This window comes from Nomia melanderi, chromosome 12 (genome assembly GCF_051020985.1).
Source record: "Nomia melanderi isolate GNS246 chromosome 12, iyNomMela1, whole genome shotgun sequence".
Classification (NCBI taxonomy): domain Eukaryota; kingdom Metazoa; phylum Arthropoda; class Insecta; order Hymenoptera; family Halictidae; genus Nomia; species Nomia melanderi.
In genome coordinates this window covers 15267892-15295436 of record NC_135010.1, presented here as the reverse complement: position 1 = coordinate 15295436, position 27545 = coordinate 15267892, and the positions used below count along the sequence as shown (strand labels likewise).

General features: G+C 50.5%; 2 protein-coding genes across 21 annotated transcripts in view; one reads left to right on the top strand and one right to left on the bottom strand.

The window, feature by feature from the left end:
- Window positions 1-17485, bottom strand: part of LOC116433644 (uncharacterized) — a 22514-nt gene extending 5029 nt beyond the window's left edge. For 3 of the 10 annotated variants that reach the window (XR_012999792.1, XM_076372547.1, XM_076372549.1), the window contains exons 1-5: window positions 1175-3513; window positions 932-958; window positions 526-722; window positions 308-449; window positions 99-195 (exon numbers count right to left, since the gene is read on the bottom strand). Coding sequence is in view for 9 of the 10 variants with exons in the window: in XM_076372547.1 (XP_076228662.1) it covers window positions 99-195; window positions 308-449; window positions 526-722; window positions 932-958; window positions 1175-1305 (594 nt within the window). In the remaining variant the exon portion in view is untranslated. Of the gene's footprint in view, window positions 1-98; window positions 196-307; window positions 450-525; window positions 723-931; window positions 959-1174; window positions 3514-17334 lie in introns of those variants that run through there. The other 7 variants (XM_031991942.2, XM_031991941.2, XM_031991940.2 and 4 more) reach the window with 7 other exon arrangements.
- On the top strand, window positions 4632-27545 carry jbug (filamin-type immunoglobulin domains fbug). Of its 11 annotated transcripts, none has more exons than XM_031991929.2 (40): window positions 4644-4999; window positions 6809-7274; window positions 8540-8664; window positions 8790-8920; window positions 9002-9215; window positions 9291-9408; window positions 9510-9697; window positions 9814-9969; window positions 10046-10187; window positions 10273-10478; window positions 10543-12163; window positions 12246-12381; window positions 12463-12542; window positions 12631-12798; window positions 18916-19062; window positions 19147-19374; window positions 19450-19764; window positions 19853-20071; window positions 20157-20477; window positions 21803-22024; window positions 22118-22305; window positions 22390-22594; window positions 22661-22798; window positions 22872-23045; window positions 23136-23443; window positions 23526-23754; window positions 23837-23965; window positions 24043-24258; window positions 24334-24510; window positions 24587-24826; window positions 24903-25046; window positions 25118-25276; window positions 25355-25503; window positions 25596-25782; window positions 25847-26109; window positions 26173-26344; window positions 26436-26654; window positions 26734-26930; window positions 27001-27303; window positions 27363-27545. In XM_031991929.2, exons 2-40 carry the CDS (start codon window positions 6905-6907, stop codon window positions 27429-27431), a joined length of 8973 nt encoding a protein of 2990 aa, XP_031847789.1. In that variant the 5' UTR covers window positions 4644-4999; window positions 6809-6904; the 3' UTR covers window positions 27432-27545. The 11 variants fall into 11 exon arrangements, 10 of the variants coding, with proteins under 10 accessions (XP_031847797.1, XP_031847792.1, XP_031847789.1 ...); XM_031991930.2 differs by lacking the exon at window positions 4644-4999 and adding an exon at window positions 5105-5522; XM_076372541.1 differs by lacking the exon at window positions 4644-4999 and adding an exon at window positions 6008-6024.

Sequence of the window (27545 nt, the reverse complement as noted above, 5' to 3'; positions counted from 1 at the left end):
TCCACTGTTTCCTCTTTCGCAGCTTTTAATGGACTTTAGTCGAATCGGAAAGCGATTTTCGGTGTCCGATTAGTAGTCGCGAATTATAAGCAACCTACCTGCCTGGAGATCACCAGTTTACCGTCCAACGCGTTCTCCGTGTCCAGATAGTCGTAGTAGTGAAAGATACTTTTCAGTTTCGCTTTCTGTCCGTTACTGAAAACGACGCCAATTTACTAATCTCTCTCCCACCGGTTTCAATGCTTCTCTCTCTACTCTGTTCTTTTAGTTCGCTACGCCCGACAACGGCCCGCTCGGATAATCTTACTTTCGAAGGTGCTTGAAGAAGTTGGTGAAATTGAAGTCGCGCAGGGTCGGATGGGTTTTCGCGGTCCTCTTCGGGTACGTGGAGAAGAACGCGTTCGCGATCAGGGACGAGACGAACCCGTAGCTGTACTCGACGCAGTCACCTGTAGCACATAGACACCGATCCAATTGAGATACACCTTTCCCACCGCGGATCGCCGCGACGCTCGCGCGAGTCACCTTGTTGCTGGAGGCTGAAGTGCAACCCCTGCGGAGGTTTGCAGCTTCTCAACGCTTTCGCCCGTTCCACCATCCGCGGTATCGTCTTGCCGAGCACGTGTCCCCGTTCCGCCGAGTCGAGGTCCGCGTCGAGGAACGACGCCAATCCGGAGAACAGCTCGGGGTCCTGCGAGTCCTCCTCGGGATCGAGGCTGATGCTGAAACACCGCGTCGCTATCGAATACGCCGTTCGCTCGGGCCGGCACGTCGACGGGAGACACACACGTATCGTGTAGAGGCGATAGAAAATGCGGAATACAGAGAGGGTGGGTGGTATTCTTTCGGTGCAAAGGTGTCTGCCGTTTCGGAGGCATTCGCAGGGGGTACATCGTCTTACGGATACTTAGAAATACGTTTGGTCGGGTACCTTTTCAGTATGCACTGTTCCTCGCGTCTTTTTAACAGCGTGTGGCAGAAAAAAGCGTGTTCGTTAACTTCGCTCGGATTCGCGTCTGATACGCGATCCCGATCGGTATCGGAAACCCGGACGTAGCGGATGGAAGAGATCCGGTCGAACGGTTTCCGTATTTTGAGGATTCTACGCGGGACCGATCGACCGCGTCTCTTCCATCGGTGACCGTTGACCCGCGGCGTCCACGAGGATACTTACTTGCACATGTCGTGCAAGCGTTGCATCGCCTCCACGAGATTCTCGGAGTCTCTGGCGGCGGCCGCGCGGTCCAGTTGCTTGACCACGGCTGGCCACCACGGCAGGTCGCAGGGCAGCATCACCAGAGCCATGTTCGCCGCTGAATCGTCGGAACCAACAAACCACAAACAAACGATTAATCGTACTACCAGGCCAGCTGGGGGACGCGGCGATCGTCCTCTCGGAACGGGCCGCACGCCGCGTCCTATTTTCGTGCGTGTCACACGCACGCACCGATTTACCCGTCAGCGAGCGAGCGTTAAGCTAGCTGTCCATTTCCGAATAAAACTATCGCGAGTCGCTGTCGACGGCGTGTCTCGTCGGCGGACGGTGCGTTTAGAGTCGTCGTTTCCATCGGTATCCTCGGGAGGGACATCTTTTCAGGAGCGACTCGCGATAGTTTCGCTCCGAAACGCGCAGCTGGCTTTAGCCCCGGGGGCAACGTGTTCGTTGTTTCACGCAAACGGCATAAATACACCGCCGGGGACGCGCGCGGCCTCGCGATACGCCCAAGAAAATAGATCTCGTCAGTCGACGAACCGAATCTCAAACGGAAAGGAAATCCTTTTTGGCGGTCGGCCCGCGAGATCCGTTTCACCCGAGCCGAGAAATTTATACGACGAGATCCCCGTGCGCGGGACCAGCGCACCGCGCCAACCGACCCGCGGACACTTGTTGTGCCCATCGATCACGATCTAAATTGCTGCCCGCGGATCGCAGCTAGAACTCATTCGTGCTAACTTCCATAGGATCTCCGCGATAACGCGTGCTTATCGATACCACGTCGGAAGCCCCTTTTCACGGCCACCGGAAGCGGTACCAAACGGTGCGCGCATCGGCGCGTCGAAAAAGTTTGCATAGACGTAAACTTGTATAGCGGGTGAACGGAAGAAAAGTATTTTACAATCGGACGAATCCGACGTGATTTCGAGCGTTCGGTTCGTAGAGGGACACCGTATCGCGCGCGTCGCTTCGGAGCGTATTTTTCAACTAGCAGCGGGAGCAGCAGCTGTAACGAATTGACGACGAGAAGGGTATAGCGAGCTTGTACGCGCGAATTGTCGCGTAAAAATAAGCGTTCCATGGTTATAACACGAAACGAGGTCTCACGGGCCGCGTAACTCGATACACCCTTTATCCTTCGCGTAAAAATACTTATTATATTCTTTAGGCGGGCCCGAAGGTTGGTTCGAAGCTCGGCGAACGATCGTTTTCTCCGATGGATCGTGCGAGCGGTTCCGAAAGGGAATCGAGTGTATTTCCGTTCCGTTCTCATCGGGAGGAGAGCGATAAAACCGTCCCGAGTGTTCCGATGGCCGAGAGAGAATCGATCGACGTTATCGGCGATTCAATCGTGTCTCGACGGAACGTTCGGCGAAGTCTAGTGGAATGTTGCCGGAAGGTAGGGGTGCACGAACGGATCCTAGGGTCCCTGCACGTGTCTCGGGTCCGCTCGTGCGCCTGGCAGAAGGGGTTGTCCGAGCTGGTTAGTAACCTCTCGACACGAGGAGAGAGTATAATTAGTTTGTCTGTAAGCAGCCGGCTAGAGAACCGTGCGGCTGGCGAAAAGGGAAATGGTAGATTGCCGGACAGATGGACGGAGAGAGAGAGAGAGAGAGAGGGAGGAGGAAAGAGGAGAAGAACGCGCCTCGGTAAAGTCGGTTCAAACGAGAACTCACATAATCACCTAATTTGTTCGCTACACGTTGTCGATCAGCTGACGCGATCGAAGCGTGAACGAAGGAAGGAGTCACATCTTAAAGTGTGCCATTGCGTCAACGGGCACGCTGCACGTTGCACGTTTTCAACGGCGTTCCTCGATCACTGGTCGTGTAATTTTAGCCGAGCAAATCCGAGCCGTGGCGAAACACCGGCACGGAAACCGATCGGGCAACGCGACGCGAGCAATCTCCTCTGCAATGTTTCCCTCGAGGGTAAGCGGTCCCGGTAACCCCTGGCTGCTGGTGACGAGCCGTACGGCGCGGCGTGAAACGCTGATGCACCACGCGCCGCGAACGCGTCGAATTGATCGGCACGGGTTGCCTCGGACCAACGACCGAACCGAATAAAACGTTCGCGAGGGTAGGTGGTTCGAGGCGGCGAAATGTACCACCGTTCACTGGTATCGTGGTCGTCGCGCGCACCCGATTGCTGCCTCTCCTGTTACTTTGTCCACGGGCCGCAACCCGCGGCTTGGCGTTGTGCGCGCTATTTATAGAGCGGCGCCGGCGCCCTGCCAAGCCCTATATAGAATTTTTCCGAGAGAACTACTCTCTTAAACGCTCTGCTCTCTTAAGTATCATCGCAACGCGTCCATTGTAATTAACGAACGACCTTTTCGCAGTGCCGCCTTCGCGCTATGGCCTCGGATCGCATCGATCCGCGGAATCCGGGGCAACGGGCGCGCAATCGGATTCGATCGGCTTCGGGAATCAGCTGTGTCGGCTGCGGGCATCGAGGAGCTGGACCGCCTCGATCGTCGGTAAGGAAGTCTCGTGCTCGGTCGATAAAGCACCTGCCATGCCCGGTCGATGCGTTTCACATTTACTTCGCACCGTATTCCTCAACGATCGGCTGCGATACATTGTCTTAACGAATATTCACGTTTCAGAGTTGCATTCCGCGATCGACTTTTATCGAGGGAACACTCGTTGCAGATCGCAACGGAGATAAAAGAGGTTAAAGAACGACGCGTTGCGCGACGCACGCTGCGCGTGGCCCTCGTGTTCGGTTTACCTAGAGTTCGGAGACTTCGATGCTGGACGAAGGGATCACGCGTCGTTGTATCTTCGAATTAGTTTTATTCAGTGTAGAATCGCAGTTCTCCGTTGCCGGCGTTGCGAGCGGAGAACAAGGATAACGTGTTTCGATGCTAATAGTGTCTCGTCAGAAGACACTATTGTGAATACGTTCGATTTTTCAGCGGCTCTTCGCGCCTGTACGCCTGCAACCCGGCGAACACGAAAGCGACAGGTGTCACCACCTCGCGGAATAATTCACCTGCTTCCAGCGAGCGGATTCGAGGAAAGTATCCGAGCAACTACAAGTCTCGAGGATAAATCGTAAGCGCGATCGCATTGCGCGCGCGTAAGTAAACAGTCCTGCAAATGTCGAGCGCTTCGTCGGCGTGGAAAAAGGTATCGTCTGCGCGTCGACGCGAGTTAAGATCGGCGACGAATATCCCGTACGACGTTCGACACCGACGACGATCGATCGAGGAAACGGGAGAAAAGAAATATGTTCGATTTCAGGTGGGATTTCGTTCGAAGCACGTTTCTCCGGGAGCAATGGGATGCGCATCGGCCGGCTATTCTCGTTGGTTTTAATCGAGCGTTATTCGTTTCCATTGCAAATGGGAGTAGTGGAAGGAAAAGGCGGCGGAGGTGGTGGTAGCGACGGTGGCGCGAAGTGGGGGACAGGTGGGCACAGCAGCGTATCATTTGTTGGGATCGCGTGGCTGTGTTCCAACGGTGTCTCGGAAGGCGATCGCGTGAAGCGGTGCGGAGGGCGGAGGATTTTCACGTCGGTTCAGTGAGTTGACGTAGTTCGAACGACGCTCGTCGGCAACGGCGCGATCCGATCCGATTCGACCGATCCGGAGAGCCGCAACGTCCAAAAATGGCGTTTCTCGCGTAGCTCGCCGCAATATCATCGAGCCGTGCTCTCTCGGCACCGTCTACGCGTGTGGAAAACGAGACCGGCGGAGCTCCGTCCGACAGGGAACTCCCGTGGACCTAGCGCAGGAGGATTTCGTTCCCGAGGAGCTCCGAGAAGGGAACCACCGACGTAAATATCAGTTTGCATGCCGAGCATCGTTACATCCTCGAGCGCGCGCGCCAGTGAACGTACACACCGACGGCGCGACGGTGCGCGCGCGATCAAAACATTTCTGTCGACCGAGTCCTCGGGACGGGAGTTTTTAAATATCCCCCTGACCCGTGTCGTGTGTTCTTCGAACAATTCGTTCCCTAATCGCGCCCTTCGGACGGGAACTCCGATTGGCCGGTCCGTCGACGGGTGGCCAATCGAGGATCGTTCTCGCGAAGGCTCGCCGCGATTTTTTCTCCAAAGATCGACGTTTTCCCCGTTCCCGTGCGAACAGTCCGTCCGTCGCTAATTGGATTTATTAACTATCGATCGTCGGCCGGCGTCGAGGGACGAGCGAGCCGCGACGTTACCGGCCCCGTAAACCTATCGCCGGAGGGTTGAACGATCGGCTCCGGGAAAATCTCTGAATAGACGATCGCGGTGAAAGTGACGGCGAGGGAACCGAATTTCGTGCGTGCGAGCGAATACGGCATCGATGGACGTACGTATCTAGCTGTTGCGCCTCATCGAACAAGTTTCCCACGAGACGCGCCTGACACGGAGGATCGCGTTTCGCTTTTCGCGTTCCTGTAATTAGCGAGGTTCTCGCGGCTGTCGAACCGCGATTGCGTCGTTACTCGCCTCATTTGCGTCGCAATCGCGGCTCGTCCCGGCCATCCTGTTCTCGCCGTGAAACTCTCCGGCGAGGGTTGTTTTCCTTTGTCGGCGAAGTTTCCCGCTGGCAGCGTGTCCGGCCTCGCGAAATCTGCGTCACGTTTGAACCGTGTGCCGTTTGAAAGTATCGGCCGCGATCGACCACAGGCACACCGGTGTCCCGCGTCAATCTTTCCTCTCCATCCGGTGGTCAATTTTTACGCACTTACGCAAGCTTCGCCGGTCGGGCAAGGTTTTCAGGCGACAGTGATGTCATAGCGTGGCGTAGCGCGGAGTAAGCAACACCTTCGGCACGTGTGCACCCGATGTCGCGTTAACGCATCTCTCTTGTACGTACCGCGGACGATTAGATCACGATCGGATCTTTATCCGTTCCGTGACACGTACGATCAATCTCGCACGGAACACGCCTTTCGTTCACCGGGCCGATAACATAACCTAAAAGCCGCAGGTTTTCCGAAAACGAGTCCCGAGCCAATTCCGTGAGAACGTCGCGAGATACCACGCCGATCGGATCCCGAGGATAGTCGTAGCTCGGATGCTACCCGGCAACCGATTCGCAGCCGCGTCATTGTTGCGAACGAGCTGCTCGTTCGTAGGCTTTCTTGAGAAAATCGTAGCCGGCGTGTATCGTTTCTACGCTTTCTTGTTTCCTTTCTCCCGCGCCGCGGCTGTAAAATATATTCAGCAAATTCGACCGAAAAGCCGATGCGGCGATGCGGACGTGCAGCTCCCAGCGGTTGTTTTTAGAATGGTAGACCCAAAGCGCATCCGAGCGTCGGGGAGGAGGCGGCAAACGGCAACAACAGGTGTCCGCGGCGGACACTTTCACCGCGTGAAACTTTTTTAACTAATCTTCCCGCGCAACGAGACCGTGCCGCGATCCACTCGGAGGAATCCGCGAGGAATTTATTAGTCTCGCTCCATTCGGCACGTACACGTCGTTCGTCTTATAGGGTCCACTTGACCCGAGGGTTCAATTGTTCTCGGAGACCGGTCGATCGCGCGTTGCGGTGTGCACGTTGACGGTAATCGTCGAGCATCCATTTATCGTCACCCGCAGCTGATTAATCTATCAACCGAAATGACCGATATTAATTTTGCTTCCGACAGCGTTCACCCCACCAATGTCCTTGTCCCGTTGACGACACCTCGGACTCTGTATCTCGCGGTTTTGCAACGATAAAACGGAGCTAGCAAAAAAGAGGCATGGAACCGACCGAGCAATTACGACCGGAGCAACTGGTGGGTCTGGTGGCTCGCTCCGCGGAGGGGACCGCGGCCAAAGGGATGCCGATCAAAGGGAACGAGGACCTGTGGGTCGAGATCCAGGCGAACACGTTCAGGAATTGGGTGAACGAGCACCTGAAACACGCCGCGGACGCCGCGGACGGGCCGGTGATCGATCTCGCGGAGGATTTCCGGGACGGCACGAGGCTCTGCGCTCTGGTCGAGGTGCTGACCAAGCGGCGGCTACCCCGGTGGAATCCCAGGCCCGCGAATCAACACCACCACCTGGAGAACGTGTCGACCGCGCTGCAGGCCATCGAGGCCGACGGCGTCAAGCTGGTCAATATCGGTGAGTGAACGCGTTCGTTCAACGATTCCCCGACTTTGCCCCCCTCCAGCTGCGTGTAGTATTCACCTTGATTCCGCAGGGTACTCTTCGAATGGCTTCACCGTCGGCGCTCGTCGTTGCGTTTCGCAATTCTATTCTGAACGCCTTCTCGGATAATCGCGCCGCAGATAACCCACTTGCGACGCGTTTTGTTCGTTGGTCAAGTATACCGCGAGCGTGAGCGGGAAAATGGCTCGCAATGGCTGCCGCGACGAAAACTGGAAACGGTTAACCTTTCGGCTGCCGTACGCCATTGTGGCTTCCGCGTCTATTGTCTCTGCGAGGCACGCCACTGTAGCGGCACGATTCTGTCATCGATGGTTGCGTGCATTACAGTCTAATCTAACGTGTTTACAGCGGAAAATTCGATTAGTCTGGAATCGCGGTGATGTTATATGCATGACACGCGGACGCGAAACCTTGCCGTACAGAGGTACTTCGCGGGTAGCACCGCGGTGGCTGAAAGGTTAATGCTGTCGGGGCATCTGGGAGAACCTTCCGCGGTCTCCTTGCGTCCGACGACTCGGACAGAAACTGCTACCGATCGAACGAGGTAAAGATGTCGAATCGCGGGTACCTCGAAGCCTGGCCTCGTGGTCTGAGGCATGCCGGCGGTTACTACTACTCGGAACGCGATACCGTATCAGAGTAAATAGTTGCGCGTGAATCGGCAGTGCATATCGACGCGATGCATCGCTCGCGACGAGTGTTCGCTCGCAACGAGCAAACCGTAATAACGTCCGCCCCGAGCACACCGGTTACGCGTCAACATCGAAAATATATAGCTGTTACGTCACGGATCGCAAATCGGACTTCGAGGTCGTTGCCTTTCTTGCGCTCTATCGGCGCCTACGAGACTGCCCGAGTCCCATTACGATTATGTTCGTGTTTAGCCGACGACTAAATGAATTCCCGGCGTGCTAGCGGCTGCGCGATGCATCCGCGATAAACCGCGTTCGGTGCGCGCGTGTCCCGTTCGTTTCGAGCCGCCGTCAACCGGGGAAAAAGAATCCGGGGATCGACGAAATATCTATCGTTTCGATTCGCGCCGGCAGCGCGGCTCGAGCTACAGTTGAAAAACCTCCGGCTTTAGCGTCGGTTTTCACGCCGACTGCAACCGTTTCTTCTTCTCTTTCTTCCTTTTCCTCTTTCTCTACCGTTCGTTCGTTCTTCCGATCGAAGAATCGACCGGGCGCACTTCGATAATGATTTATTCTGGTTCGCAGGCAACGTGGACATCGTGAATGGAAATTTGAAACTGATCCTCGGCCTGATATGGTCGCTCATTGTGAGGTACCAAATAGGCAAGTCCAAGTTCCCTCCAAGGAAACTCATGCTCGCATGGCTCAAGGTCAGTACACGTAATTGCACGGTCGACCTTGCCGCATCGCGCGGCCGTAATCTCGACGTGGAAATATGTAACGAAATCCCGCGGCCTCGATTCCGCGGATTCATCGATGCTGTTCCCTCGTTTAGGCGGTCCTACCGGAGTGCAGGGTGAATAATTTCACGACGGACTGGAACTCCGGCGTCCACCTGAGCGCTCTGATCGATTATTGCCAGCCCGGCCTGTTCCCTCATTGGCGTCAGCTCGATCCGAACGATAGGTAACCGAACGGACGGCCCGACGTTTCCACGATCCACGATCCACGACGACGCGTTACGCACCGATCCTTTTTTGTTCGCAGCGTGTACAATTGCCGGAAAGCTATGGAGATCTCGAAGCGTGATTTCGATATACCTATGGTACTGGAACCAGAGTACCTTGCGTCCCCATATTTGGACGAATTATCGGGAATGACCTACTTGTCGTACTTCATGAAGGAAGGCTCGCCCGGTTTCCATGCGACGTTGCGATGGGTCAATTCGCAATTGTCTCGTCACACCGTGCAGAATTTCACGGTGAGCAACAGCGTGCACCGTTTGCCGCGTACACGCTGGTTCCTCGTTTCGAGACGATAACTGACCTTGTTGCAGACCGACTGGAACGACGGAAGAGTTCTCTGCAACATCGTGAGGAATTTGGGCGGACCGGCTCCTCCTTACGAGAAAATCGACACCGACCCCGTCGCATGGGAGCACAACATACAGATGGGTAAACGAGGGGAACGCCAGTTCCATTTAAAGAGAAACCAGTTGCAGCCGGCAGTTTCGTCGCGGATGATGTAACGCGCTTAACGTCATATTTTCCCGAAGGTATCGACGGTGGCAAGAAACTAGGCGTGGAGCCTATTCTCAAGGCGAAAGACATGGCAGATCAGAACGTGGAACATTTAGGCGTGATGGCGTACGCCGCATACTTTCAGTGGGTGAAGCCTCGCCCTCAAGCCAGCAAACAAATAGTCGTCCATGTGGACAGCACTTCCGCCAGAGTGCAACAACCGGTTAGCCCGATGATTGTTCTTCTTTCGAGGATTCGCTCGTCGACGCTGACCGCGAAACCCTCGACGAGTAACCACCTCTCCCGGTTACCTCTTGACGATTCTCTCGTAACTTTCAGGCGCATTTCAAGCTGGAGATGCTTACCAAAGAAGTGAACACGAGGGAGGTTCGCGGCGAAGTGGTCGGCCCGAGCGGACGAGTCGAATGTAGGCTCGCGTGGAACGGAGTTCACGGGAAGGGAACCTTTGTACCAACGGAAATTGGAATGCACAAGGTGTGACGCGCGACGCGGCAAATCCGAATGCTCCAGGCTTGTTCTCCGCATCATTCTCATCGGCTCTCTGTTTCAGTTGATGGTATACAACGACAGCGAGCTGGTGGACGGCTGTCCGTATTATTTTCGAGTTCTACCTGCCTTGACCAAAATCAAAGCGTCCGGTATGGATCCGTGCGCTATCGGGTCAATCGTTGAAGTTCTAGTCAACAGTTACGGTAAACGAAACGACGAATCGTTGGTCCGGGTTGGACGCGGACTCCGGAATTGCTCGCCGTCACGCGTAACCGTTCGATCTTCCAGGTACTAGTCATGACGGTATCGACGTGACCGCGTGGTCTCCGACTGGCAGATCGTTGTCCTGCCCGGTGAAAGAGAACGACGGAGTGCATACCGCGACCTTTCAACCGGACGAGACGGGGGAGTGGAGTATCGCGATCACTCACAAAGGAAATCACATTCAAGGCGGACCGTTCACTTGCTTCGTATTCGACCCGAACGGGATAAAGGTGATTTTACGAGGTTTCCCGTCTTCTCCGTTGAACGCGTGCTCTATCCGAGACTCGTTTCCAGCTAATCGACACGGAGGGCGCCACGCCCGGGCAGCCGTTCTCGTTCATCGTCGATGCGACGGGCACCGGTGGCCTCGGCGACGTGATCGTCGACTTGGTTCACGACAAGCAATCCGTGCCGTTCAGAATGGAAGACTACGGACACATGAGATATCGCGTGTCGTTCGTCCCGTCCGATTCCGGGAAGTACAGAGTCTACGTCTACTTCAACGGCTCCGACGTTCGAGGTTCTCCGTTCTCCATTCGAGTGGGAACGCAGAGAGGATCCAGAAGATCGAAGGAATCAACGTCTAGCCTGGAAAGGTCGAAACTGTCCTCGCTGGAGAGACGAATGAACGGTTTGAACGTGTCCGTTGGGACGGATCGGTCCAGCCCCGTGCAGAAAACCTATTCCTCGTCCGCGTACAAGTCTCCCAGTCCCACTCAACACGTCCGCGACTATTCTCCGGCACGTCAGACCACCTCCGCTTACAAGACATCGACGAGCAACTATTCGGTGGAGAACTCGAGCTCGACGTACCATCACGCGTCGACGTCGTTCGATCGCACCCGATCCCCGAGTCATAGTCACAGCCCGGTTTCGCGGAATCTGCACAGCCCCTCCATGATCAAGGAGACGAAGGAGATTTATTCCAGCAGCACGTACAGTCAGTCCAGATCTCCCACCGTGCAGAGTCCCAGCCTGATGAAAGAATCAAAGGAAACGGTGTACGCGACGAATACAGCGAGCAGATCTCGGTCTCCGAATCCGAATACAAGCCCGAATCCGAATCCGAATCCGAATCCGAATCCGAATCCGAATCCGAATCCGAATGCGAATCCGACCGTTCATGGCTCGAGGTACTCCCCGATCATCAAGGAGTCTCGAGACATTTATAATTCCGGCTCTCTGAAGAGATCTCGGTCGCCGAATCGCAGCCCGATGGCGTATCGCAGCGCGACCCAGAGTCCGGTCAACAGAAGCTTCAGCCCGAGAAGCATCGACAGAGACGGCACCTTCAACAGGAGGGGTTCCATGGAGAACAACGGAGCGATCGACACGAGCAGCAACGTCAGAGTATCGTCGATGGTCGGCGGAACCTCCAGACGAGACTCCTGGGACGCTATCGAGAAAACCAAGTCACTGCTGTCCTACGGCAGCTTGGAGTCCCTCGCGAATCTCACGAACCTGACCAACCTGACCAGCAACTCGCCCACGGCCGAGTCCGCGAACAACCACGGTTACTTGAACAACAATTACAAAAATACTCAGAGCCACGGCTCGAGGAACGCGACGTCGCACACTCACAGCAGCAGCTATTCGAACTTCGCGTCGTCCCAGAAGCAGTCCAGCGCCGACTACTCCTCGTCGCAGAAATTCAACACCGACAACTACAACTCGCGGACGCAGACCCACGGTATCCTGAAGAATAAGAACAATAACCATTACAAAAGCGTGGACACCACGGACAACGCGCACGAGCGGTACCTGAACAACGGAGTGCCCGGCAGCACGATCGCGCAGAGCAAGAGTCCCGCGCTCGTGACAGGAAGTGCTCTCGAGATGCTACCGATTCACAGACCGACTTCCTTCGCCATTGATCCGAGTATAGACCCGACTAAAGTTGTCGTCACCGTTTCCGGTAGGTTCACGCGTCGGCACCACGTCGAAACGACGCGAGCCACGGCTTGTCCGCTCACTGATTCGGCGCCATTGAATTTCAGGTCCGAGCGGGAAGATAATCCCCGTCCAAAAGTCCACCCTTCGCGGTTTGATTTACGTCGTAACCGCCGAAGAGGTCGGCGAGCACACGATCCAAGTATCGGTGAATGGCCAGCACGTTCAAGGATCTCCATTCAGGTTCGTAAGCGATTGAGAACCAGTATCGGCGGAAACTTGAATCGTTCACGATCGAAATGCAACCGTTCCGTGGGATTTCAGATCGCAGGCGTACAACGCGCGAGCTATCCAAATTGGGAACATTCCGAATGGCGTCGTCAACCAACCCGTTGAATTTGAAAGTACGTATGAAGGAATGCTTTAACGAACGGACGAATATCTCGGCGTGAACGGGCAAACCTGAGAAACACCTGTCGCATTGTGTTACAGTCGACGGATCCAAGGCTGGATCCGGAAACCTGGAGATCCTCGTAAACGGCGGCCACGTGACTAGTTTCGTCCGAGCGTTAGGCAGCCAACGATTTTTGGCGTCGTTCGTGCCTCACGAAGCTGTTGTACACCTGGTGGAGATGACGTTCAACGGAGAAGTCGTCCCCGGTGAGTGCCCTGCCTTTCCTTTGCTTCTCTCTCTCGAACATTTGCATTTCGCGAAACGTTCGCCGGCGGTACACGAGAAATTGAACGATAATATCGCCGCTCTATGAGCAACAATGCTCGCTTTATGCTCGTCCGCCGACTTTCCTTTCGAATCGAGATAGCGTATTATCATCAACTACGACAGAAATTTCCTGGTGAAAGTTATTCGCCTGTTCCGTACTGCATCGCTCGATTAACTTAGTTATTCGCGATGATACCGCCTCGAACAGCCTAGTATATTCACTGGAATATCAATTTCACTCGTACATTCCATCTTGGTAAGCACAATCGGTCGCGCTGTAGTTTTCCTCGCGTTTGTCAAAGCTTCTTAATTACACATTAATTTGTCATTTTTTCGTTTCAACGAAAACATTTTAATATTCGGTACCAACGAACGTAGCCATTGTAGCGACCGTTCGCTTAAAAAGTTTCGCAGCGTTCCGAAGACTCCACCTCGCGTAACTCTATTTAAGAACGTGCGAAATTTCGCTAACGAACGCGCGATTTACCGGAAAATCGCACTAATTCCCCGGCGCGTGTACCCGGAGTTTCACCGCGAACCGAAGCACCGGCGCGTCTTCGAGTCAACAGGTCATTGGTCGGGTCGTTGACTTGCGATTTCACGCATCCACGTGATGTTCCACTGACACATATACGACGTCATCGTTTTCTTCGCGTTCCTGAATTTTTTCCTTTCGTTCACTTAACGAGCCGCGCTGCACGCGGGCACACAGTCCCAGCGATTCTTCCACCGTGCGTTTTTGCCGTGCGTTTTTGCCGTGCGTTTTTGCCGTGCGATTTCGCACGAACGGATCGCCCGGGCATTCGCCACGTGTACTCGGCGCCTGCGAACGTTTCGACCCTTTTCTTTCCCCGATTCAACGATGCAGTTTTCCGTACAAGTAATCGTTGCTCGCGCACATAGACAAATCAACGAGCGAATCTTTCCTACGGAAGCGAGCTACGCGAATCCACAAGAATGCCGATGGCACACTTTTCGCTCAAAGCTCGATAAAACGACGACGAAAAATCCTACGCGAAGTTTCGAGGGGTCGTTGTCTTTCGATAGGAATTTCGTGGATTTGTCCACAGGCTGTCGCACCGTGCGACGGTTCGTTACGAAAAGTCAGCGATCGGTTTTCAATACGGCAGCATGTAATCGGATTCGCGTTATGCTAGGCGTTGACGCGCGAACAACATTAGAATATTCGGATGCCTTGTAGAGGAGCGCATTCTGCAATCGTGACCACGCGCTGCACGTGGCCTGCAATACCGTAAAGACGTTGGTCGGGACCCCATTCCGCTTCTAAATCACCGCGAGTATTAGCATCAGAATGCTTCGAATTCCGTTACGATCTCTCTTCCAGCCAGATACAGCTCGTGTACGCGCGTATTTCCTGCTTTAACCCGAGCTACGCCGACAATGGTGGTCAAGGTCGGTTCGTGAGGAATTCTTGCCCGATCGGTGTTGTTCACCGATACGCCGCGAATCCGTGAACCGCCTCTCGATCCTCGCGACCCAATGATATTTTCCAACGTCGCGGATCGTGGAAAGCCGGAAATTCTACGGCTAGAATCGCGGCTCGCGAGTCGCGACGCGCGTTCGTCGAGCCACGACGCAATTCTCCGTCGATCGTGGACTCTCGACGCGACGTCTGACGCATTTATATCGACACCGATGATTCAGGACACGAGCGAATGCGTTTGGCAGATACAAGTGCGAATCAGAAATTGATTTTCATTTCTGATACGATACGAATACTTGCTCATTCTCTGATTTAAATCATTTTTTAATCAATCACCGATCGAATATAATCCTCGGCCAAGCCGCGACGAAAGCACGGAGAGCTCGGAAAGCTCGCGATAGGAGCGAATAGTCGAAAAACCGGCGGCACGTCGACACCTCCGGAAGTTGCGGCCGCGACGCGCCGCATCGCCTCGTGTATTTACGGTTCCGTGACAATGAACTCGGTGCCCACGCTCGCCGGAACTGGCCGCGTACACTTTCCTCCGAATTTCTGAATCGAGTCCAGAGTGTTCCGCTTGCGGTGCGTACGGTCCGCCACGTCGGAACGCGTCAACGCTTTCATCTAGCGGCATTTAACGGCCGCGCGTAGTATCTATCTCTCTAACGCTCGCGTACATTACCAACCGAAAAGGAGTATCGCGGAGACCGTGGGTGTGGTCACGACGTTAAAGCCGTTATATGCTCGCAGACGTATTTGGTTACGGACGGGGAATAGAGTCGGTGGTCTCTCTGCCTACGTAGATGTAAACGTAATCGCTCGCGTCGACGTGCCGCTAATTTTCGGAGCGATTCCCGAGCTTCCGACCGCGTCAGCGGCGTCTATTCCGCACTTTGCAACCGCGGGATCGTCTTTTTCGAAGGGGAACGACGGCGTTCCATTCGCGAGTCACCCTATAGAGAAACGAGACGCGCGGAATGCGCGCGCTTTATCGTGCCAAACGCGTTATCGGCAATTTCTCTATTCTACTCGCTTCGTCCTCGTGCCAAGGATACTTTCCGCTTTCGGACTGTTTGAACGTAACGACCGTCCGCACGGAGGGACCCGCCGTAACGCTCGATAAGAGCACGCGTCGACTATGAAAGTGCGCCGATTACTCCGCTAATTGCAGGAACGCCGAGTAATAAACCGGCATCTGGCCGCAGAGCGAAAAATAACGCTTATCGCGCTCTTACGTAACTCGGCCGCTTTCGGTGACTTGAACGCCGCGAGGCTGCAACAGCGATGACGCTCGTCCTCCCGCCGCGACGATGCTGCCTACCGTTCCTGCGCTACTTTTACGTTCATCGAATTTCAATGATTCCTTCCGCGACGCGTGCACGATTTAGACCAAGAGGATAAGGTCGCACGGACGTGTACGATTACCTTCGAACCTCCGGTTTCCTACATCGAAGCGAGCGAACCTCGATTTTTCTAGGGACAATGGAATGTACCGTGCGACGAACGCCGTCAACTCGGAGTCAAGGTGCACCAGGTGGTGTGCGATATCGGCAATTGTTGCCAATAAAGGGGAGCTCGCGTGCAGCTGCGTAGACGATTGCGCGCGTTCGATTCAATTGATTTCGATTTGTTCGCGCTGCTGCGCGACTCGCTTGAAATTGATGGAAGTCGGCCAGTGTTTCTATCGTTATCGTCCCTCTCCGGTAAGAAGTCAGCCGCGCGGTAGGCGAGATGCAGCGGCACGATAAGCGGCTTCGTCGGGCAGCATCGAGGCGCGTCTCGCGCGAAAAGGGAGGTCGAAGACGACCGCGTCCGATAACGCGGAGCTTTTCGGAAATTTTAGAACGAGTTGTTACCTTCCGCTGCGACCCGTTATGTCGGGGAATGCAGCGACTCGCGAGTCGAGCCGAATCCGAGCCGCTTACAGTCTCTTCGAGGTAACTCCGCTCGTTACGAATGTGGCGCAAAGCGATTCGGAACAGGGGGAAAAACCGTCGACGCGTCGATAGCCTGCGAGGGAATCCGTAGAAGCCGTCGTCTCGTTGTTCGAACCCGTAAAAATGCGTCGGCGATGCGTCCGCGACCACGCAAATGCCGCGGCGCGCAGGCTTTCTTTGATCGTCGAACAGCGGATCGTTGTGCGACGGAAATATCGCGCGAAGCGACGATCGAAATAGGTAGAATCGTTCCTCTCGCGAGCCCCGACGTCACTCGGCGTTCTACGCGCTGTTTACGCGATTCCGCGAACCGTTCGTCGGTCGCGTTCGCCGAACGGAATCCACGAAAAGGCGCGACGCGTTGCGAAACGCGCGGGGCGCATCATTACTTTCGTAATTCGTGCGATTACGGAATCTAATCGCGGATCGTAGGAGCTGCCCGGTGCCGGGGGAGCGCGGCTCGCGCCGCCGACTCGTTCTCTTAATTGGCATCAATTACTCTCGCGTTACGACGAGCGCTCCGACCGAGACTTCGTAAATAAACAGCCGAATGTTTACGTAGATCGCTCGGCCGAGGTCTGCCCGAAGAAATCGGAAGAGTCGGCGGGGCTCGACCGCAGGCGATCCGGATCAGGCGTTTCTCGTATTTTCTAAAACAGTGCGTCCGTCCCATCGCGGCTGGCTTTCCGTCTCGACCGATTCGTTTCGCGTTTGAAACTTGATCGTTAAGTGGAAACGCGATGCATGGAGAATTGCACTTTTCGTCCCGGTGCTCGTGCCCGTGCACAAAGGCACCCGCCGCGTACCCGCGGTACCTGTCGTTGGATAGAAATTACCCGGCGAACACGACGACCGCTTCTTCGTTCGGCTACCTCGAAAAGTAGATCCGCGTCGAATGCAAACGGCGAGGTTTCTATTTGCGGGGCCGACCGACCTTAAGGTATCGAAATACGCAGATCAGGTATCCTGTAAACGTATAGGTGTAGACTGTAGCTGGTCGAACGAGCAAGAAACGAATGGGAGAGCATAGTCGTATCGTTTACCTTCCAAGCCCCGCTCTAACGTCGATCCTCTGGCAAACTTTCCCGATTTACCTGCGGCGCGGACTCAAAGATGAACCGATCTCCTCGCTTTTCACCGGCGTTGACTTCTGTAAGTTCATCTCGACACCCTGCGCTGGATCTTCTCGGTGGAACGTTGATCGAATTATTTATTTACTTGCCACACGGCACGAACCGACGTCGGAAACGTACTAACGGCGAGACTGAATATCGCCTTCGATATTTCCTGTAACGCGGACTGATTAACATAGGAATTGAAATTGTTTATGCTTCGACCTACTGAATTACAGAGATAAAGAATAACGTGGGCACGCATTTTTACCATGATCGTCTCGGGATCTATATAGTTAATTAGATTTGAAGTACCTGATTAATTTTTCCGAAACGTAATTACGTGATTGATGGAAATAATGCAACGAGGGTACAGTTGTAAAATTTCGGTGTTAAAAGAATAAAACTCTCTGCTTTTAGAATCGTGAAAATGAAAATTCTATAACTCGTTTGAACGATTGGTTAATTACAAGAAGAGATGGACGTTTTAATTAGATTTGTTGTTTCACGCTCGATAAACGCGCGACGTTGATAGACTAAAAATGAAACTGTGTTTGCGTACACCAAGAAATGCACGGCCCTGGTTTTGGGCCTGAGCGGCAATCCAGTGGCAACCACACTCGTCCCGTCGCTCGACTCGTTCGAGTCTCTGTCGTGAATCGCGATCTGCTGACGTTTCCTCGCCGAGAAATCGAAGCTGCAATTATCTGGCGGGTTTAACGAATCGTTCGGGCTCTTTCCAGTGTTCGACGGTATTTCGCGGCTCGTGCGTTTCGGGAATCGTATACTCAGGATGGATCTACGACAGGATTGTTCGCGATCGACGTTTATCGAACAGCGTCGAATGATCAATGTTGAATCAGTTTGCGTGCCACTGTGAAAACTTGATACTGGTTCTTATACTTATGGCCGTGATCGAAGTGTAACTCGTGAAGAAGCTACGCTACTGTTAAAATACCTGTTCAGTTTTCGTGTTTCCCAGTGTCTCTCTAAAGTATCCAGTTTGCCCTTCGTCTCATTAATTTATTCTACGTTTCTTTCCTTTTTTTTTCGTTTAAGATTTTCAGCGTTCTTTTAGGTTTCTCAATCTAGACATTAAAGGCGGTCGAGGTAATTTGATCTTTTTTTCGCATGCTCGAACGACCAAAGTTTTCCCCGTTGTATTTCTGGAAATGTTTTGGTACATTTTCCCGCGACACTTCCAGAAGATATTTTTTCCTCTCTGTAGTCTGCGCGTGTGCCTTCGTGCCGAATATATGAAGGTTAGGAGACATCTGATTGGAGTCACGTTGCACTTCCGGGAAATGAGAATTTGATTCAAAGCGCGATTTCGTATAGACAGGTTACTTAATAAGTTCGGAAAATGTGAACGTTTCGTATCGAACCAATAAATAATTATTCATTATTCGTAATTGAATATCATGTACATAGTGTGTTGGTGTTGCATTTTCATGAGCAAGGGTATTAAATAGTAATGACCCAAATTGTAGAATAAATTTCTTGAAATTTTATTGCGTAAGTGTGTATACAGTTGCAATATTGTATAAAATTATGTGTCTACAGGATCACCGTGGCGAGTGGGCATCATGCCAGCCCCAAAAATGTCAGTGATCGGGGACTCTATAAGATTGGTTCCTGCTGGTAGTCCTGCATTATTCGAACTGTCCGCTCTTGGCTTTAATAGCAATGAGATTGACGTCCAAATAATCAGTAAGTACATACCGTGATATTGTATAACTAAAATAATAGTTACAGTCACAGATGTTTTATTTTGATGTGTAATATCTGTTGCAGCACCTTCTAAAAGGCATTTGCCGGCAAGGATAGAAGAAGAACCTGGACGTCCTGGAGAATTTCGTGTTGAATTTACTCCAACAGAAGTGGGCAGTCATCTCGTGGAAGTAAGCATCGCGGGACAAAAGCTACCGGCAGGACCTCTCGTTGCCAAGGTGTACAATAGCAGTTTAATCCAAGTTACTGATGTACCCAGCGCTGTGGTAGGACATGCCTGCCAATTTAGAGGTAAGGAATCATAATAATTACAGGTGGAGAACAGTGAGTACGTGTACCGATGCTTCATTCTCTTTTAAATTTTAGTCGATGCTAGTGCAGCTGGCGAAGGACAGCTTGAAATCTCCATAAACGAAGGAGAAGTACCTAATCATGTTCAGGTGGTGGGTGGTGGACGTTGTCTTGTCTCTTTCACTCCTGAAATTGCTAAATCACACTATATAGACATAAAATTCAATGGAGAAGCAGTGAAAGGATGCCCGTTTATTTGTAACGTATCCGACACGAGTAGAGTGACGCTAAGCTTGAATCATCTGGAATTAATTCCAGTCGATCAACCTGCCAGCTTCCACATGGGAGTTGACGGCAGTGGTAGCGCAGAACTCGCTGTTTCTGTAAGAGGTTGGTGATAGTAGATGTAGAACACCATCGGTATAAAATCTCGCGATACTACACAGTTTACGTGATATTAAGAAGCTGGATTTTTCAGGGCCGAATAACGAATTACCCGTCAAAGTAACGGGTGATATTAAAAGTGGTTTCACTGCAGAATTTATTCCAAGAGACGTTGGTGTTCACTCGATTAGCGTCGAGTATAATGGACATCCTGTAAATGGCACACCATTTTTGGCCAAGGCATTCAATGCCGACAAAGTATTAATCGGCCCCGTAGCTAGAGGCAGTGTCGGTCAGCCAACACATTTTACTGGTATGTTCGAAAAGTGAAAAAGTAGGTGGAAAATAAGGTTGAAACGTCGAAGCTTCATTACCAAAATCCTTTCTCTCTTCGACAGTCGATGCAAGTCAAGCTGGCGAAGGAAATTTAGAAATTACAATATCGGCTCGTAATCAAAATATTCCCACACAAGTGACACCACAAGGAAATGCTCGATTTTCGGTCAGTTTTGTACCATTTGAAGCGTGCGAACATGTAATTAATATAGCCTTCAATAAACGAACTGTGCCGGGCTGCCCGATAGTAACTCGGGTAGGTGGTGATAGTCACGTAACAGTGAGTGGGCAGGCATTAAGCAGTGCTGGATTAGGACGACAAAGCTATCTTACCGTTAGTAACGTCGCCGGTAGCTTAGAAGATTTAGAAGTGAACGTTGAAGGTAAGTCAGCATTTACTTCTCATTATTCAGAACAATTGAATTCCTTGTTAGTATATACACGATTATATTATATTATATATATATATATATATAATACATATATATACGTCGCATGTGTATCAAAGTTTTATCGTTATTGTCGCACAAAAATCACTACTTTCACATCGACATCGTACACTTTGTGATTGTCATTCCCTCGAATCTAATACTCCAACCCAGTGTAACGAGACAATTAAAATGATTGCACAATGGTTCCGCCGACAACCGAAGTATGTATCAAGCACCTTCTATGTGTTTTCGTGTATCACTATCGTATGAAATTTTGTTGAACTTTTATCCGATCTCGATTATGGTGGAAACTTTGCACGGAATTGTGCCTCTGTGTTTGAATGTCTTCTTAATCTCTAGCTTGAGAGCAATTCTCTCTCTGTTGCAGGTCGGCCAGCTTTCAGACTACGACATTACTAGACTTCTCAAACAAAACTAATCTCATTTTTATCTTTAATAGCGGAGTACTTTAAATGAATTGGTGGTGGGTTTTCTAACTTGATTCTTCTAAGCATACTCAAAATAGTCTCTTATGCTTCTTCCGTGATTTCTAATCGTTGGTTACCATGTCAGAGTATTATTTGGGCTTTGGTTTTACTTTGGCAGAGAAACATTGAAACGGTGTCTAATGCTTTGCAATCTTCGTTCTAATCGCTGAGCCAAGTTTACGTGTACTTGTATATTTCCCGTGACAGCCATTTTTATGGTGCTATACCGTACAACTACTAGTGCTAGTTAATCGCGTTAATCGTTAAGCAACGTGGCACAACGGTGCAAATATCGGATTTGATACCTAGTGTAGCGCTTCTATCCAATGTGCCAACTATTATTACTTAGTTTAACAACGAGTATACCGTTATACTGATCAGCAATGCATAAATCGATCTCTAGTTAGTGGTTTCGTTCTCTGAATTTTCAATTCTTTAAGCGTTCAGCTTGAATTGTTTCTTTTTATGTAACTTCATTTTATTTTTCAATAACATGTAACAGACATAGTATTAACCAAGTATTAATCAAATTTATTTAATAGAAGCGAACTAATGTTTTACCGAATTTACAATTACGCTCGTGCATCCGCATCTACCATTTTGTCATAACAACTCATACATTGCTTTTCCCGATCGAAATTCCGAGTCGCTTGTAATCTCGAACATCTTAACAAAAGAAAGAAGTCGGATGCGTGTAAATTTCCATCGTCAACTTTTGGTGTCCTCTGATCCACCCTAGTAGTTGGCTTATCTAAATTGTATCAAACAACTAACCGGCGGACTTGTTAGGACCCAATGGACAGGCCGTACCAGCTCAAGTCACTGACAACAAAGACACAACGTGCAGCGTAGCGTTTACGCCAAGAGTAGTCGGGGAACATAGAATTTCAGTAAGCCATCGGAATGTTCCTGTGGTCGGCAGCCCGTTCAGCTGCAAAGTCTATGACGTAACTGCTATCAAAGTGAAGGATGCTAAACACGGTGTCATTGGAATGCCTGTAACATTCTTAGGTATACACTTCATTATTCCTGGCGCATTCAATATGCACGTACATATATATACCCGGTGGATATATATCATCTAGTTCCTATATTTTCTTACAGTTGAAACTAGTCAAGCAGGACCAGGAAATTTAGAGGTGACTGTAAATGGTGGCCGTGTGCCTACATCTGCTCAAGCTCAAGGTCCGCACACGTACGCGATATCTTTCACGCCTCGAGAGCCTATCGTGCACACCGTGGATTTGCGGTTTAACGGGGAAGATGTACCTGGTAGTCCTTTTAGTTGTCAGGTCCGGTTGCCACGCATTTACCGTTCATCGCACGTTCTTCACTCTCGCGAGTATGAAAGCTAAACATTTTCCACGATGATTTAGGTCAGCGACACGGCGAAGGTAGTAATAACCGAAGGATTGGAGAAAGTATCCGTAAATCGCTTGACGACATTTACAATAGAAGCGGATGCTTCTTTCGGGACACCTGCTGTAGAAGTTCTTTCGCCTACTAGAGAGAGTTTACCGGTTCACGTGAAACAGAGTGGGCACGGCTGTTACACGGCGGGCTTTACTCCAAAAGATGTCGGTACGTGGATCGATGCGATGAATATCGTTACTCGAAATAAGATTATAAAACACGAAACGCTTACAGGTGACCATAGCGTCGAGGTGAAGTTGAGCGGTTCCCACGTGGAAGGTAGTCCATTTTTAGTAAAAGCTTATAACGCGGACAAGGTGAAGGTGACAGATATAAATAGCGGTGTTGTCGGAAAACCAGTTTTCTTCAGCAGTAAGTCAGACAGCTTTATTGCATCGGACACGACGTATGCACAATAAAATTACTCTCGTGCCTTTAATTTCAGTTAACGCCAGTCAAGCAGGTGCTGGCAATCTCGAAATCATTGTCGCCGTGAACGGCAAAAATGTACCTAATTATGTACAAAGCGAAGGAAACGCGAAGTTCAGGGTTAATTTTAAGCCACAGGAAGCTGCTGTCCATAGTCTTAGCGTTCGTTTTAACGGGGAACCAGTTCCAGGCGAGTAACGAGCTATTACAGTTTCGAATATTGCGCTGTATCTTATGTAATTTCATTCCGCGGTGATTCTAACAACATGTTCTGCAATAGGCTCGCCGTTCAGCTGTAAAGTAGTTGGTGCAGGTCAAGCAATAATTGCTGGTCATAACTTAAAAATGGGAGCTGTGAAACAGTTGATGTCCTTCACGGTGGATCCTCAAGCTCCTTCGATGAACTGCGACGTGATAGTAACTCCGCCGTCAGGCATATCCCTTCCCATTACGATAGAGCCTATCGATGGAAAATACAACATTAGTTTCGTACCTACGGAGGTGGGCAGACATAACATCAGTGTGCTGGTGGACACCGAGCACGTGAAAGGATCTCCGTTTGCCTGTAATGTTTACGATGTCACCAAGGTAAATGTCACAGTTAGGTGTGACGCGTAAAGAGCCGAAATCTTAGGTGGCGTAGCTTAATTGAACATTTGAAATTATACAGGTTCATGTTTCGGGTCTTACGGAAGCGTTATTGGGCCAGGCAACTACATTTACAGTAGATGCCGCAGAAGCTGGCGAAGGAACGTTAGAGCTAGTTGTCAGTACCGAGAATAATACCGTTAAAGCTGAGGTGGTTGCTTGCGCTCGTGGACTGTACGACGTTACATTCGTTCCACAAACTCCTAGTACTCATTACGTAAACATCAGTTTCAACGATGACAATGTACCAGGTTAGTGACTCGATGCTTCCCCCTTTGTCGCGAATGAATTAATATGTGTAATACAGTTTACGCTTCCATTGTTGCACATCAGGAAGTCCATTTAAGTGTCCAGTGGTTAGTACTATGTTGGATGGGCCATCCATGATTCGAGTTGGTAATACAGCGTACATGGACTTGGAAATGCCAGGGTTGGAAGGCCCTGTATCTGCTGAAGTTACAGGTGAGTTCTCGGGTAGTCATAGTATTCCGTTTTATACGTACTTTCTTCTATGGTATTATAATTTTATATTCGCACAGGTCCCGACGGTATAATTATTCCATGCACATTAACGAAATTATCGTCCCATTTGTACCGAGTCGAAGTCCGAACGCGACAGGTTGGAACGTACAGTGTCATTTTCAGTGACGGTCACAAGATGATCAGTTCTCAAACGCTTCAGGCCTTCGATCCTGGGAAAGTAACGATCAAAGAAGTGTCAGACGTAGTTTGCCATCGACCTGGAACTATCATAGGTACGATACTCTATATCTGTATTTTTTACAGAACAAAGTGTACGATCCGTTTAGTAATGAAAAATGTGTTCGTAGTGGTTGCGTCAAAAGATGCTGGACCAGGAAAATTGTGTGTGAATGTACGCGCCGCAGGTGCCGACGTTGACAGCGTAGTCAGAGAAGCAGAAAATGGTCTTTACGAAATAGTGTTCCATCCAACCCGAGCCGCTCCTCACAGAGTTCACATGAAATACAATGAAGTTCACATTGCAGGTTCGATAATTACCTACCTGTAGACCCATTGCACGTCTTTGTTCATTCTTTCTTATCTGTCGTGTCTCCATCTCAGGAAGCCCACTGGATGTAACAGTTCGAAGCCCTACCGGAGGACGGGAAGTGACTGCAACGGGATTGGGGTTGTACCAATCGTGCGTTGGTAAAGTGACTTCATTCACAATCGAAACATTAGGTCGTCCAGGAAAGGAATTCGATGTTGTCATCAGTGGACCACAGGGCAATGCAGTTCCAGTTCGGTGTTATCAGCATCGCGATGGAAATTTACTCGCTGAATTTACTACGAACAATATTGGTGTGTTGCTTGTACCAACGAAACTAAGAACAATGATCTTTTTATTATAAAAATTCAATTTCTGTTTACTCATTAGGAACGTACAAGATCGACGTTTTACAAGGTGCCAAGCCAGTTTTAGGTTCTCCCTTTTTCTGTCAAGCTTTCGATGTTTCCAAAGTGAAATTGCAAGAATTAGGTCCCATGACCGTGTCCGTACACGATCACATTGCATTTAAGAGTAAGCGCAATTAAACCAGTACACGTACAACTGGGAAAGACGATAGTTTCTATAACAATCCGTCGTTGCAGTAATGAAGACAGATGCTGGAATGGCAGATTTGGACGTGACTGCGACAAGTCCTCTAGGTCAAGAGCTTCCATTGCAGGTTACTCCTCTGAACGATGGTGCGGAAATGGTGGAATTTTCACCAAGTGTTCCTGGCACTTACATGATTAACATTGCGTACGGTAGGTTAAAAGGTCATGTTAATTTAAAGTGGTACAATTACTGACCATAAGATTTATTGCCAATATACCTGCGCATAGGAGGATGTCCCATACCTGGTAGTCCACTGTTATGCACAGTTGATGCTGCGGGACAGGCTCGCGCGAAAGGAGAAGGTTTATTAAGCGGACACGTGGACAAGGCAGCGCATTTTATTGTAACTGGTACAAGAAGCCCTCCGGCAGTTCAGGTGTCTACTCCGAAATCGTTCTCGTGCCAGTTCTCGCTTAAATTATTTCTGTTACTAAAAATAATGAACCAATTCATGTATTTATCGTATAGGTGGATGGTCCAGATAGCGTTTCGAAAGCGATCGTCGAAGCAGGAGCTAATCCAGGTACGTGGAACGTATCTTACGTTCCGTCCGAAGTCGGAGTGTTCGACATTCGAGTTGTTTCTGCCGGACAACAGCTCCCTGGATCTCCTTGGCACCCAAAAATCATCGACACACGAAATCTTCGCGTAATAGGTGGGTAATGACTTTTAAGCGGTATTGTGTTAATTCCTGGAGGTAATTTATTTTCCACATTAAGGTGGTTGGCCAGCTGTGTGCGACGACATTGGACGCCTGAAATTACATCCGTCGAATAAAATTAGTTTCGACACCGCCGAAGCCGGACCGGGTGAACTTTCTGGGAAAATAGGGGATCAAATGTTATCTTTCGAGATGACTTCGAACAATAGACTGAAGCTTATTCCACCGCAATTGAACGGCGGGGAGCATCGTTTAGAAATATTATTTAACGGAGTACCATTTCCAGGGGCACCAAAATTAGCTATAGTTCAAGATTTAGAGGTATGAGATCAAAACAACCCGAGTCGTTCGTTGTCAGTGTTTATTTTGATTCTTAACTTCCAGCCACCAATACAGGACACGAGTCGCGTATTATTAAGAGGAAGGGGGCTGACGTCAGCGAAGTGCGGCGAAGAAGTTAGTTTCACGATAGACGGTTCTCAAGCCGGTAACGGAACGCCGAAGGTTCAGCTCTTCTCACCGACCAGCGAACTGAACGTTATGCTGCAACATTTAGGTGAATACCTTGTCACTGTCTCAACGATCGTCGCTCAACTTGGTTGCGTCATATTTTCTCCTTAGAATTATGCATTTGATTTAACGCGCAGGGGACTCTGTTTATCGGGCAAGTTATATACCTCTGACCCCCGACCCTCTATTAATGACTGTATCGTGGAACGGGAGACAACTAAAAGGGTGTCCCTTGCAAATCAACGTAACGAGTGCGGCTGATGCATCTCGGGTCATATGCTCCGGAGACGGATTGAAACACGGCATAGTCGGTCAGGAGATCCGAAGCTTCATCGATACAAGACGAGCAGGACCAGGTAAGTAGCTTGTATTCTGAACTAGAAATTTGTCACTCGTCAATCTATCTATTTCAAGAGAATATTTTCCGATGTCCAGGCGAATTAACGGCACATTGCGTTGGTCCACACAAAGTGGCTTACTGTGAATTGTACGACCACGGTGACGCCACTTTTACATTAAATGTGAAACCTCAAGAGGCTGGGCGACACGCGTTGACGATCAAGTATGCTGGAGAACATGTTCCAGGTTCGCCTTTCACGTTACGCGTTTCCGGTGCTCCAGATGCGTCGAAGGTAAGGCTCGAGGCGAAATGTTCGAGTTGAATCAATGAAACGAAACACGAACAAATTGTCTTAACCACAGGTGCGAGTATACGGGCCGGGAATCGAACACGGAGTGCTAGCAACATTCCAGTCGCGTTTCATTTGCGACACTCGCGGTGCTGGCGCTGGCCAACTTACGGTACGAGTCCGTGGACCAAAAGGGGCGTTTAGAGTGGAAATGCAGAGAGAAACGCAAAAGGATCGCATAATACTTTGCCGATACGATCCCACGGAACCGGGCGACTATAGAGTTGAAGTTCGTTGGGCAGGTGTATTGGTCCCGGGTTCTCCGTTCCCAGTTAAGATTGTGGATACGCAAGACGAACTGTTGATGCTAACACAGGTAAAGGAGATACTTGAATGCGAAACGAACTAACTGTACAGTTACACTATTTATTTCAGGGTGGAGACAATTATTCAACAGGACACCATACGATCGCGTCATGGCGTGGATCGCAAGCTATGCTGTAAGAACATTGCATATAAAATTGTTATTATTTTGTACGGACTAATAATATATTTTGATAATATATAATTATATTGTAACTTATCTAAATGTTTGCAATAAAATCGATATTTTGACAA

Coding starts and splice junctions, on each gene's coding strand:
- jbug (XM_031991929.2), top strand. CDS start 6,905: ATGGAACCGACCGAGCAATTACGACCGGAGCAACTGGTGGGTCTGGTG. Junction 26,110..26,172: donor CTATAGTTCAAGATTTAGAG/GTATGAGATCAA, acceptor CTTAACTTCCAG/CCACCAATACAGGACACGAG. Junction 26,655..26,733: donor TACAAGACGAGCAGGACCAG/GTAAGTAGCTTG, acceptor TCCGATGTCCAG/GCGAATTAACGGCACATTGC.